This window comes from Metopolophium dirhodum, chromosome 8, assembly GCF_019925205.1.
Source record: "Metopolophium dirhodum isolate CAU chromosome 8, ASM1992520v1, whole genome shotgun sequence".
In the NCBI taxonomy this organism is placed as follows: Eukaryota; Metazoa; Arthropoda; class Insecta; order Hemiptera; family Aphididae; genus Metopolophium; species Metopolophium dirhodum.
Genome location: NC_083567.1, coordinates 29,679,033 through 29,691,804, shown reverse-complemented (window position 1 = coordinate 29,691,804; position 12,772 = coordinate 29,679,033). Strand labels below are relative to the sequence as shown.

Sequence of the window (12,772 nt, the reverse complement as noted above, 5' to 3'; positions counted from 1 at the left end):
TTTGGTCCCTATAATGTCGCTAAACGATGTAATAGTTTTTTATTTAGTATCTGCTGAAATTGAACGATTAAATAAAAATTATACTAACATAACACAAAATGTTAAAAATAAAAGCTAACCTGTTACAAAAGTTTATTATAAGAGTTGTATTACATATTAATGTACTATTTATGGTATTTTCTAATATTTAAAATTTGTCTCAAAGTTTTCGTTAAATATTTTACAAAACAATTAGCTATAAATGTAGTTATGACTTAATGTATTTTTTGAACCTATAGTCATTAGTCGTGTACAGTGTTTCTACTTCAATGCAAATTAAACGTATCCAAACTTTCTAGACATCCGTGCAGTATACCATTATACATAAATTTACCAATTGTTTATCAATTTCGAGCATGTCTTTTTTCTCAAAATGACTGTATAGAAAATTATAACAACGCCTCTCCAATACTAGAGTACAACACACGTGACCTATATATTACGAAAAGCGAGTCTATAAACATACATATATATGTATGTAATATATAGTAAGGACATTTTCTTTTTACGAAATAGTCTCGTATTCATTACCTATTGTTGTTGTTTTATTGTTAATAATCTTTAGTAATCGATTGCTTTATTATTATTATGATTATTTATTGTTATTCGTCTCAAATATTTTTTTATTACATTTTGTATATGTATGCTAGGTACAGCACGTGTAAAGCGTTCAAGGCGATGTTGTGCGAAGTAAACGATTTGGCAGGTCAACACGAGGTGATCGCTGAAAATCTCCAATCCGACGTTATCAGGGAAATCAATTATCTGGTGAAGGACATCAAAGAAGAGAGAAAGAAGGTACATCTATTATACTCTTACTGTACTCGTATATGGATTAAAAATAAGAATAAAAAAATATTATACAACCTGCAAAACATTTTTCATATAATTATTCACTCACGTATCCAAACGCGTGCTCAGGAACTTTCCGTGATAGAGGGACATATTTTTTTTATAGATATTATGCTCAAATAAAATATTGATAACAAAATTAAAATTAGGTTAGGTTTTTTTATTGGTCTTAATTCTTAAGCAACTATGGCAATTTGCATTTTGTTGGTGTGTTACGGATGACCCGTATATACTATATAGGACGAAGATTCCTCAGTAAAAACTCGGGTGGTCACCTATCCGGGAACTAATGACGCCAGCCGATGCTTGATCTCAAAACACGTTAGTAACTGAGGCCAACCACCGAGCCACACCTGGCCCAATTTTAAATATTATTTATAGTTTAATAGATAGTTTAGAAAAAAGAAAAATTTAGATTAAGTTTTGAATATATTTTTATGGCACAAAAATTGAATATTTAATTGTTGGATAAAATAATCAATAAGTACCTATATGGATATATGCATAGTATAGCTGTAACACGATAATATTTTTCGGGGTCCTTATTACAATAAGAGTTATATTTTATGTATAACTTCGGATATTTATTTTTACTGTTTCCGGGAGTGGATACTGGAAAAATTATACATGTTATGTTATCTATCAATGAACCCTCCCCCTAGGTTAAAATATCATGACCCCCACCACCTTATTGTGCATGTGTGCTACACATTTCTTGCTGTTGTGGCAACTCCCGTGATGATGATACCGTATAATCAATATATTTATTAAAGTGTGTTTCCATTTCTGCCACAGTTGCTCCAGGACAGCGCGAAATATGTGGCGATGATCAACAACCAGGTGGCTTCCCTTGAGAGGTCGCGGAAAAATTACGAGAAGGCGTTCAAAGAGGCAGAAAGGGCTTTGGACAACTTTCAGCGGGCCGACGCCGACCTCAATTTGTCCCGAGCCGAAGTAGAGAAGCAGAGGATGAACATGGCCATCAAAAACCAACACTGCGAGGAGTCGAAAAACGAGTATGCCAACCAACTGCAAAAAACCAATGAGCTTCAGGTACTCCAAAACCGATTAAAAATACGAAATCACTTTAAACTCTTTATTTCAAAAAGCTTTAGATTTTTTGGAAATGTTTGGATAGGTAGTGTAATTTTAGTATATTACTTTGTATACTATACTTTCATTTCTTCTTCACTCTACGCTCCAACGATAAAAACAAACTGTTATAGCTTTTGATTTCCCAGCGGAAACTTATAATAGTTTATACATTTTTAACTATATATTATATTACCAGAATAATATTTGTCACTTCACTCCTCGTATATACATATTTCCAAAAGAGATAATATGTGTAGGTATTCACCTACTTTTCGAACTGGCGTTCTCGCTGTTAGAAGGATCGCCCTGTATACGACTCCGTGATCTCGGTGTATATGTACTATATTTATACTACTCGCCCAACAATAATAATATACTTGGACGCGTTCAACTCCTAAATGGAGCCACTGCGGGACTCTAGCACGTCGTTAAGTCGCGTGCGTGTTTGTGCGTGGTTTATATGCACTTTATTTGCTGTTTACTGAATTGCTATGTGTCCGTTCAGAGCCAACATTACAAAGCGCTGATGCCGGAGGTGTTCAGGCAGCTGCAGGAACTCGACGAGAAACGCATTCGAAACGTCAGGCATTTCATGGCCCATTCGGCGGACGTGGAACGCAACGTTTTCCCGATCATAAACAAGTGTCTGGACGGCATCATAAACGCTGCCAATCAAGTGAACGAGAAACAAGTGAGTCGAAGTCGATAAATGCGCAACGCGATAATAATATATTAAATGTTTGTACTATGCAGTTTACAGAGTGATTCGCCTAGTATGCTCACCCCAATAAACAGAAGTGCCACCAGGCATGCATGCATGCCACGTACATTTTTCCTTTAATAATGCACTTATTCAAATTCTGACTTTTGGAATTGTTTGCAGTTAGCTTATTTACTATTTAGTAAGACCATAATATTCTATTCTCAGATATTTAGATTAGCATTTAAGGAGTGTCCTGTGTCGTAATAACCATATTTTTTTTTACAATTTTCTGCTTCACATTTAACAAAAAAAAATTACCAGGTACTCATTTGAATAAAAGAAGTTGCCACAAAAACATCTAAGTAAGAAAATTCAGAATTTTAATAAATTGATTATTAAAGGAATAATTTATGCGGCATGCATACCTGGTGGCACTCTGTAAAATGTATTTACATAAATAATATAGCATACTAAATGTTATATATAAAATGCGGCTAATGAAATACATTTATTTACCAATAAAATTTAAACAGCGACGGTTTGCAGCGTATTTTGTTATGTCAAACTCAACACGCGCTTTCCAAACAATTTTACTCTCCCGCTCCCGTAAGTAGACTTAAGTGCCATAAGTTCTCTCGATCGCGGTTTTCGATAAAACTATTTGTGATTTTACAGTCGAGATTCTGTGTTAATTTCTAGCGCCCGCCGCCTGTATTTAGTAACCGATTTCCCTCAGATACCAAAAAATAAAAATCATATTCAAAAGTCATTGTAAAAATATGTTTAAAAAATCGTAGACCGAAACCATAAATTACGGTGGTTGGTTCGCTTCGTTCTGCGCGATAAACCTTCGGCTACTGTTATTTTTTCACGTTTCATCATGCATTTGTTTTACTCTTCGTTTGACTTTCAGGACACGATTTTAGTGATAGAACGGTACAAGTCTGGTTTCGAACCACCCGGAGACTTCCCATTCGACGATTTAAGCCGTGGCGGTGAATCCACGCCGCTCATATTGCCCGGTAGCGGCAACACTTACGTGTCATCGGGCGTTGGCGCCCACAGGTCCGAATCAATGACCGTCAAGGGCACCATGTCGGCCGGCAAGCTGAAAAAGCGTGTGGGCCTGTTTGCCATATTTAGCTCCAACAAGGTATATATTATTATGCATCGAAATTATTTACAAACATTTATGACGACAATAATAATAACATTTAATATAAATTATTATGTACCTTCCATTTGATTATATATAATGGTCGGTATTTTAACGATTTTTTATTTTTATTTTTTTTTCGCATGAAAATGTGATCAATGTTTCGCAATGAAATATAAAATATGCTCTTCTTGAAAAATTTTCAATACTACCCCAATTCTTCTTTCTGTAAGTACATTATATCCGTGGGAAAAAAAACGATTTTAGCGTCGTAATATTGGTCAAACGTCACCGTTTTCTAACTCCCCAGAAATACTCACCTGACCGCGATAATATTTTGACCGTAATACGAATTAAGATTAACAAATAATATGTCTATAAATATATTTCATACAAAATTTACGAAACCGTTATTATTGTATAATCTCGGGTCATTCGAGTACGATTCATTCATAAAATACAAACGTTGAGCGGGTCAGTATTTCTGGAACACGAATAATAACGATGAGACTGAGCTTAGTGACCGACGCGCCTTATTTGTTTTTCACCGCATTCATGTTTTTGAGCTATAATAGCGATCACAATAATTATTAATATATTTTTATTCAAACGCTACTACTCTGAATTGTGGCCAATGGCCATAGTATATTTTAACCACGAATTACATATAATATCCTGTTTTCTTTAATCTAACACGGTTTCTAAGTTTTCAACATGAATCATTAAAACATCGTTTACTCATAGAAATTAATCAAATCGTAATTTCACTAATTTCTATTAACGATCCAGTTCCGAAATACCGAAATTATTATAATTTTAAAATAATCAACTTAATCCCATAATTTTAGGGTTCATTGTAAAATGTACATTATGTTTTTATAATATAATATTTTTAAATGTATATATTATTATTTTTATTATAATTTACTAACTGCATGGCTAATCACGCTCGCTTTATATGTTTTACATGCACTTGGAAGCTAATGGACGTATGCAGTTCTGTAAAGGTATTAAAAAATTTTTTTTTAAGTGTGTGATTAAATAATATTGTATTTGACTGTTAACCTCTAAAAATCAGAAAAGGGATGATTATTAGAAACATAATAAAATATAACAAATAAGTTACATTTATTGGTATTTGTATAACAAAGAATAATGGGATTAAGATAACCAAATTAGGCTTTTAAATATTCACTAATGATAATATATATTTAACATTTACATAAACGTCATAAACATTAACTTAAGTTTTTTTATTTAATATTAAATCACTACTATTATAACTTCCTATGTTATAACATTACTAACAAAAACTAATTTCAACTAATAATACATAATATCAAATTGGGGGTCGGAGTGGCTGAGTAGACCACAGCATTGGTTCCAACGCTCACCATCGCCGGTTTGAACCTCAACCACGGGCAGGCAACTGTATAGAGAGTGAGGCCGCCATCCCCTGACCAGTCATGACTCATGGCAGAAACCTACAGGTGCCCAACTTGACAAATTGACTCTGACAAACCTAAAAACGTGTTTCAATCAACCATTCTAACTGTCCGTCTCCCTCTACAAAAACAACTAAAACAGCTAATGGCCATAGTTGCCGGGCTTAATAGTTCAATATAAAAAAAAATTGAGTATGCTCCTATTGACAATTTTAAACAACCCCATGTATTATACAATTATTTTGCTTGTGGAATAAAAGAAAAGCTTGGATAAAATAATTAAATGTTTATTTTGTTTATGTTAATCATTTCTTTGTTTGTTTTTATAACAGTTTTAATAATAGCATGATACATTATTTTGAAATAATGTGGTTTACTATTTTATTAATTTAAGTTACTTACTTATTATAGAATAACCTTTCGTCTTCGGGTGACAAGGATGACTACAGTGAATTACCGCCAAATCAACGTCGAAAAAAGATCCTTCAAAAACTAGATGAAATGCAAGCAAAATTACATCAAGAAGTAGCAGCCAAGTAGATATTTTTTACATTTTAGTATGTAAATTTCGAGTTATATGTGATGTGTGTTTTATTTATTTAGAGACGGTTTAATGAAAATGAAAGGAGTATACGAATCTAACCCAGCCCTGGGTGACCCAATGTCCACAGAAGGTCAACTGAATGAATGTTCACAGCGTATCGATAAACTCAACTCTGATATAGCCAAGTACCAGGGACTTTTACAAGAAGTCGAATGTAATGTTAGTCCTGCAGGTACACGCAAACATGAGTTGACAGAACATAATGGTATCGGAAATGGTAGCACTAACAACCTATCCAATCACAAGTAATATTTTAATTATTTCACGTGAATTTGAAATGTATATTATGTATTGTATCTTTTAGTAATAGGATAAATACGTCTTTAACGGATGGACGAGCTCCTCTTGGAGAAGATGAATCTTTAAGCCGTTCGGCATCTGATTCCAGTGTTTCTATACCTGCTGTTGGATTAAACAAGTAAGGGTTTAAATGTGTAAATTTGTTCACTAATAATAATATAATATCAACAATTCTATTTATAGTCGATACTCTGGTGAGACTGTAAGTCTGGGCGCATCGCGCAATTCATTGGCAAATGATGAAGATCCTCCACCTTATTATGATATTCACGATTTGCCACCACTGGGAACTTGTACCGCTCTCTATGCATTTGAAGGTAAATATATTTTATCGATTATTTATTCATTTAATTTATGTTACAGCACAATGTTTACACTAATATTGAATGTTACAGCTACAAGCGAAGGGTCAATACCAATGTTTGACGGAGAGCAACTGTTAATCATCGAACAAGATCAAGGAGACGGTTGGACACGTGTTAGAAGACAACCTCCCAATGTCGAGGAAGGTTTTGTACCTACGTCATACATCTCCATACACTCAAGCTGAACAGAAGCATTTGTTTTAAATGTTTACGACACCCTATGACATAAAAATCAATTGTGTATATACTAAACTAAAACACCCTATCCATAAATAATTTTAGACTTAATTTTTTTTTTTTAATGTATAAGGTTGTGAAAAGTGCCAATTTTTTAATGAAAATGATATTTTAATCGGTCCGAGCTCAAGTTGTCATGTAGGATTTTTTTTAAGTTAGGAATTTTGTTTTTAATTATTATCATTACTATTATTATTGCTTTCAGATAATCAAATTTCTTTAACCAATGTGCAATTGAAATGGACCAGTGGCAAATTATTCATCTCGCTTGACTTTTTATTTTTCTACTTCCGCCACTGTGTCTTATTGTTTCCCGTCGTTTAACCTGTTGAAAGCCAAAACGAGAATGTAATAAGTTTTCAACTTATAAAGAGTTTCCGTCCACCTTTATTTTGTTTTATTAATCATAAGTTCTTTAGTTTCAAATATTCTTTTTTTTTTTTACACTGTTTATTTATTGTTTTTTTTTTTTTACTCGATTTTCTGCCTTTCAACCTGAATATTTAAATAACATAAGTAACAATTTTGTCAATTAATGATCCATTTGTGTATTTTTCTAAAACAGATGTCTAATATTTTAACTTGAAAAAAATAGGTTGTGTTTGTTCAAACTTATTATAAATACCAGACGAGTGTTAATTATATATATACCTATATATCGTAAAATGGTTAAAGATTAATTATGTATATTTTTTTAATATAAGTTGTACTAAAAAAATAATAATATTAATAATAATAAAACCATTAAGTTATTATTGAATGAAATAAAGTAAAATAGTAATATTTACAAAACATATGCGAACAAAATTAACAAACAGACAACAATTTTTTGAGCGGTTGTATTTATTTTTTTTGTTATTATATTAATATTTATATAATCCTAATACTTATAACCAGCGTTTTTCATTTAATCCCAAATCTATGCTTATAGTGTATCAGTATAGTCTATAACTGATTTGTACAATATATATATATTAAAACGCCTTAAAAACATATCACTATTTATTGTTTCAATACATTGATTATTAGACTTTACGCTACTAACCATATTATGTAAAAAGAAAATAATTTCTAAGATTATTATTTGTTATTTATTAAACTGTTTAAAAATTAAAATGGATACGTTTCCTTATTTTTTTTAAAGTGTTTGGTCTATTTAAGCCAATCTTAGGATTGAATCTTTATCATTTTATCCAGAAAATTAGACACTAAATATATAAAAAAAAATATTTAAATTGTGTTGTTTTATGAATATCAACCATCATAATTAGTGTATATCAAAAGATTGACACAATCAACCAATTAGCTAGTGAAAAGGATTTGTTCACTTACTTTTCCATTACACTTAACTCTAATAATTGGGTGTCTTAGACAAAAAGAGCTGACTTAATGTTACGTGAAAATGTGTTAACACTACAGATCAATTGATCACAATGCGATCATATTATTCTTTCATAAATTACTGCTGGTCTTGTTTTTTACAAAATATTTTTATATTTTGAATGGCTATTACAAACATTGCACAATGGCACTGCTACATGAAAATTTAATATTAAATAACGATTTCGTGTGCTAGTGAAACGTCTTTTATTATTAATAATACTATAGTCGACCATGGCGCGATTTGGACAACTGTTTTGGGGGGCTAAATTTATAAAATCAATACAGATCACAAACAATAACAACAATTGATTATATATTCTGTAAATCAATATTAATTATTACTTATTAGACAACATGCTTGTACACTGACTATCGGGTTGGCCAAGAAATCCAATAGTTTAATTTTTTGTTCAATTTGATAATTTTTTTATTTGGTACTGCCGTACTGATTATGGTTTTAAAAATGAGGGAGACCTCCAAATTGTGCCTATGTAGTCGACACTTAATTAATGAGTGCTTAGACAAGGCCACAAGAAGAGCAGTCAATTAGGGGAAAAGTGCAAAGCTCTTAATCTATACTACATTGCTGGATAGATATAGCATGAAACAATTATTATCCAAGACCCAATACCATCTATGTGATAAAAACTAAAATTTAGGGACAGCTAAAATAGTGGATAACTTATGCTCAGATAATATTATAAAATTGTTACAGTATAATTTTAGTTTTATTTATATATTACAATAGTAATAGTACTATACAGTATATAGGTACCTAGTATCTACACATAAACTATGTTGTATTTATTAGTATAATATTGTAAATTAATGGTAATACTGTGTATTTGTCGCTGCGAAGACTGGCCACTGAGTGTGCTGCGCTTTCAATATTTTGATGTCTTAAGACTTTCGTGAAAATATTGATTTAAAAAATAATTTCTTGATTCTAGAATCTTATAGAAAGTAGGTACTAACCTTATTAGCAGTAGTTAGTGGAACAAAGAAAACAGGACAAAATGTCATTTAAAATTATAATCAAGTAGTTTGTTATTTTGATAGCGCTAACTTTTGAAGCTTCACCATTTGCACAAATTTTATTTTTTATTAGACAGTGGCGGCTGACCAGTATTTTTTTATATGAGGCTCTTAATTAAACTTGTTTAAAGTTTAAATAAATAAAAATAAAATAATGGTTTATGCAAGTGATGATAGTGAGAGTGAAGATGAATTACCAAAAACCCCAGATTGTAATAAATTCAGAAATTGTATTTATTGTGCTTTTTTTATAATTTAAAGGTTATATTTTCAATCAAATTTGTTTTGTAATTTATATTAATTTTGCTTTTCGCACAAATGTCATGTAAGAGAGTTGTTTCAAAACAAAACTTCAATCAATCATAAAGAAAGAACATTTGGGTCGGTTAATGATGATGGCTGTAGAAAAATATATCGTAATTGACTGAGAAAAATATATTGAATATGTGACCAACTCATCAATTTTTTTAAAGGATTACTAATATAAACAATTAAGCTGTACAATTCAACAATTTACTTCTGTATATTTAATTTGTATACATTTATTTTGTATGTAAATTATAAATATTGTATGAATATAATAAATTATAATAAATATTTAATATAAATATAATATTATTGTAATGCTATATTATATTATTATATTATAGGTACTGAAATTATTATTTTTTTTTTATGTAATTATAACTTCCAGCTGCATTATTGGGATTCAAAGTTTGTAATAACTATTGTTTACATATTTCATTAAACTATTTAAGATTTACTTACCACACAAAAGCTTGCAAAAGGGTGTAAACAAGTATTTTTGAAAGAACCTTAGGAAAATATTTCAGGCATGAGAATGCATTTGAAATTTTTTATAATATCAATTTATCCAGGAAAGCAGGAAACACGAATAATTTATTTGGGTTTTTGGGTGCTGTCTGTATTCGGTTGTCGAAACAATAGAATAAACAATTTAAGCAAACGTTTGGGTGTTAATAATCATTAATATTGGTTAATACGGGTGTTTAGTAATTTAGAAAAAACAAATTTTTTTATTGTTATTTGTATTAGATATTTTTTTTTTAAATTTTCAATTGTTCAGCAAAATGTCCAAATATTTTTGTATACTCACATTTCTTCTACACATTTGCAACTCCCCTCTAATTTTTTCCAATTCAAGCACTGGTCTCATCGGATGACAAACAAACAATAATTGGGCAACTAAACATAATAACATCATTAATCATTATTGGTGGTTAACACTAAACATGATCATAATGACATAATGAAATAATATACATTATTATTGCGATAAAAATCGTTCGTGTACATTGTTTGGGAAAAAAGTGCTATAAAAACTAGTCTGCGGAAAGATACAATTTCATTATTAAAACTGCGTGAAAAAAGTGCAAAAATTTTCCCGACCTTGCCAGGATTCGAACCTGGAATCTTCTGATCCGTAGTCAGACGCGTTATCCGTTGCGCCACAAGGCCTCGGTGTGTTGACGTGGCAAAACGTGAGCATATAAACGCGTTTCAGGTATCTTCGGTATCCTAGTTTCCGCTGTTATCAAATTGTAGAGCATGCATCATGATAACAGTGATTGTCCGTTCAAGTATTTAACCGCGTGTTTTCGAATCTTACGAAATATAATTAGATTACATATTAAATTACATATTTTATTAAGCATTCTAACACTTGTTTGTTGTTAAATATATTATGTGAAGGAGCTTTGAGTGCTTTGAATCCTGAAATAATTTACAAGATCTCGAAAATATTTCACATTCAACTATTATAGTATTAATATTTACTGTATTACAGTATTACATAATATCTTATGGCTTGTAATAATATTACAGTTTAATAAACTGATGGTTGTATCATGCATAATATATAAAAAATATTACAGTTAATACTATTAATTATGTTAAGTAAACAATGTAACAGGTAAAATACCAAAACAAATTATACAATATTCAATAGGCTAAGGAACGACGTAGAAACGTTTATTGTTTTATTTTAAATTATATTTATAATATATTATGTATTAAATACCTAGTGTTTTTGTCTAATTTTAAAATTAATGTCAATCTATTATTTAATGTAGTGATTATAGTTTATAAATAATAATTTTCCTACATTTTAGTATTTTCTAATGTATAAAATATGTTACTCAGCGTAACACACAGCAACAGTACCTACTGTTATTCCTCGAGGCGTTATCCATCTATTCTATAATTTATAAAATATGAATAACTAAATTATAAATCTCTTATATTTTAATCAAAATTGGGCCGTGCAAAATATATTAAGAGTTAGTCAGAATAAAGTATATTGAAAATGAATATAATATAATTTAAACCCCAATGTTTTTCAAATTGTATTAAAATTATGTTTTAATCTCCACTGCAGATACGCCAAAGACCTAAGTCCTAAAGACTAAAATTATATAGATATAATATAACATTATATAATAATTAATAATATATATTTATATTATGTCTACACAAATAGTTGGTACGCTAAATAAATAAAATACGATGATAATAATTATTAACGTTTAATGGAAATAAGTTATAAAAACGGTACCTACCTAATCAATGTTGTGCGGCAATAAAATAATTATTGGTAATACCTACCCTATCGGTCATTTATATGTCCTAATTTCCCATAAATGTGTTAAAGTCAAACCACGTTACCTTTGCTGTAATTAAGTAGTTTGTTGTAAAATCTGATGATTTATGATTATATACAATAATAAACAAAATAAAAGTGATGCTTTAATAGTAAACATATTATATCGAAAATACGGTTTTAAAAATATTTTTTTTTACTTGATAAAACAAAACAAAGAATTCTATTTTTTATTGTTTTTTAGGTCTTTTACTTTTTTGAATGACATAATACATTAGTAATTTAATACTCCTAAGCAGAATATTTTTATAAAAATTTATATGTATAAAAATTGATTAACCCGAAGAATCTTAACAATTATGTATACTATTCCGCCTATCTAAACTTAAAATACTTATATTAGTAGGTAATAAGTTATTACCAACTTACTATAATCGTTCGAAATCCGATTTTTATTCAACGAAATTCTCAGAAAAATATTTTACTTTGGAATATGATACCAAGAAATGTGTACTATCGGTAAAAAGAGTGAACGCTCAATAGAATATTATATGGTGATAAAATATAACTTTTTATCAAGAATGTTGTAATTTATAACGAATTCAAATATTGTAAAATATTTTCAAAAACATAAATACTTTTCGAGATTATTAGCGTTTACTTTCAATAAGTGTCAAAATAATCACCCTGTATACAGCGTTGCAGACGTGCGAGTGTTGGCGACATGACGTATGCACACTCGTTCGTTCGAGAACGGTCCGTCGGAGCTCGCGCTCAGGTTGCATTCTCTGCCACGGAACGGATGCGGCGGGACGGGGAGAGAACCGACTGCGGAGAAAGACCTCAACACCCCGCCCACCGAACGGTGTAACTCGGTAGTAGTGGTAATAACCACCGCTGGATTTCCTAGCCGTCTCGTGAACCGTACTACACAGCTG

At 30.6% G+C, this 12,772-nt stretch overlaps 1 protein-coding gene and 1 non-coding gene across 4 annotated transcripts in view; one reads left to right on the top strand and one right to left on the bottom strand.

Annotated features, from left to right (window-relative positions):
- Window positions 1-7,418, top strand: part of LOC132950319 (formin-binding protein 1-like) — a 31,773-nt gene extending 24,355 nt beyond the window's left edge. Inside the window, exons 4-13 of one of the 3 annotated variants that reach the window (XM_061021723.1) lie at window positions 690-837; window positions 1,687-1,944; window positions 2,492-2,677; window positions 3,603-3,842; window positions 4,826-4,852; window positions 5,702-5,826; window positions 5,894-6,139; window positions 6,199-6,312; window positions 6,378-6,511; window positions 6,590-7,418. In XM_061021723.1, coding sequence (XP_060877706.1) covers window positions 690-837; window positions 1,687-1,944; window positions 2,492-2,677; window positions 3,603-3,842; window positions 4,826-4,852; window positions 5,702-5,826; window positions 5,894-6,139; window positions 6,199-6,312; window positions 6,378-6,511; window positions 6,590-6,744 — 1,633 coding nt within the window. In that variant the 3' untranslated portion in view covers window positions 6,745-7,418. The remainder of the gene's footprint in view (window positions 1-689; window positions 838-1,686; window positions 1,945-2,491; window positions 2,678-3,602; window positions 3,843-4,825; window positions 4,853-5,701; window positions 5,827-5,893; window positions 6,140-6,198; window positions 6,313-6,377; window positions 6,512-6,589) is intronic. The other 2 variants (XM_061021725.1, XM_061021724.1) reach the window with 2 other exon arrangements.
- A 3,202-nt stretch (window positions 7,419-10,620) lies between these two features.
- On the bottom strand, window positions 10,621-10,693 carry Trnar-acg (transfer RNA arginine (anticodon ACG)). Its single transcript has one exon. It is a non-coding gene; the product is annotated as a tRNA-Arg (tRNA).
- Between the last annotated feature and the right edge of the window lie 2,079 nt (window positions 10,694-12,772).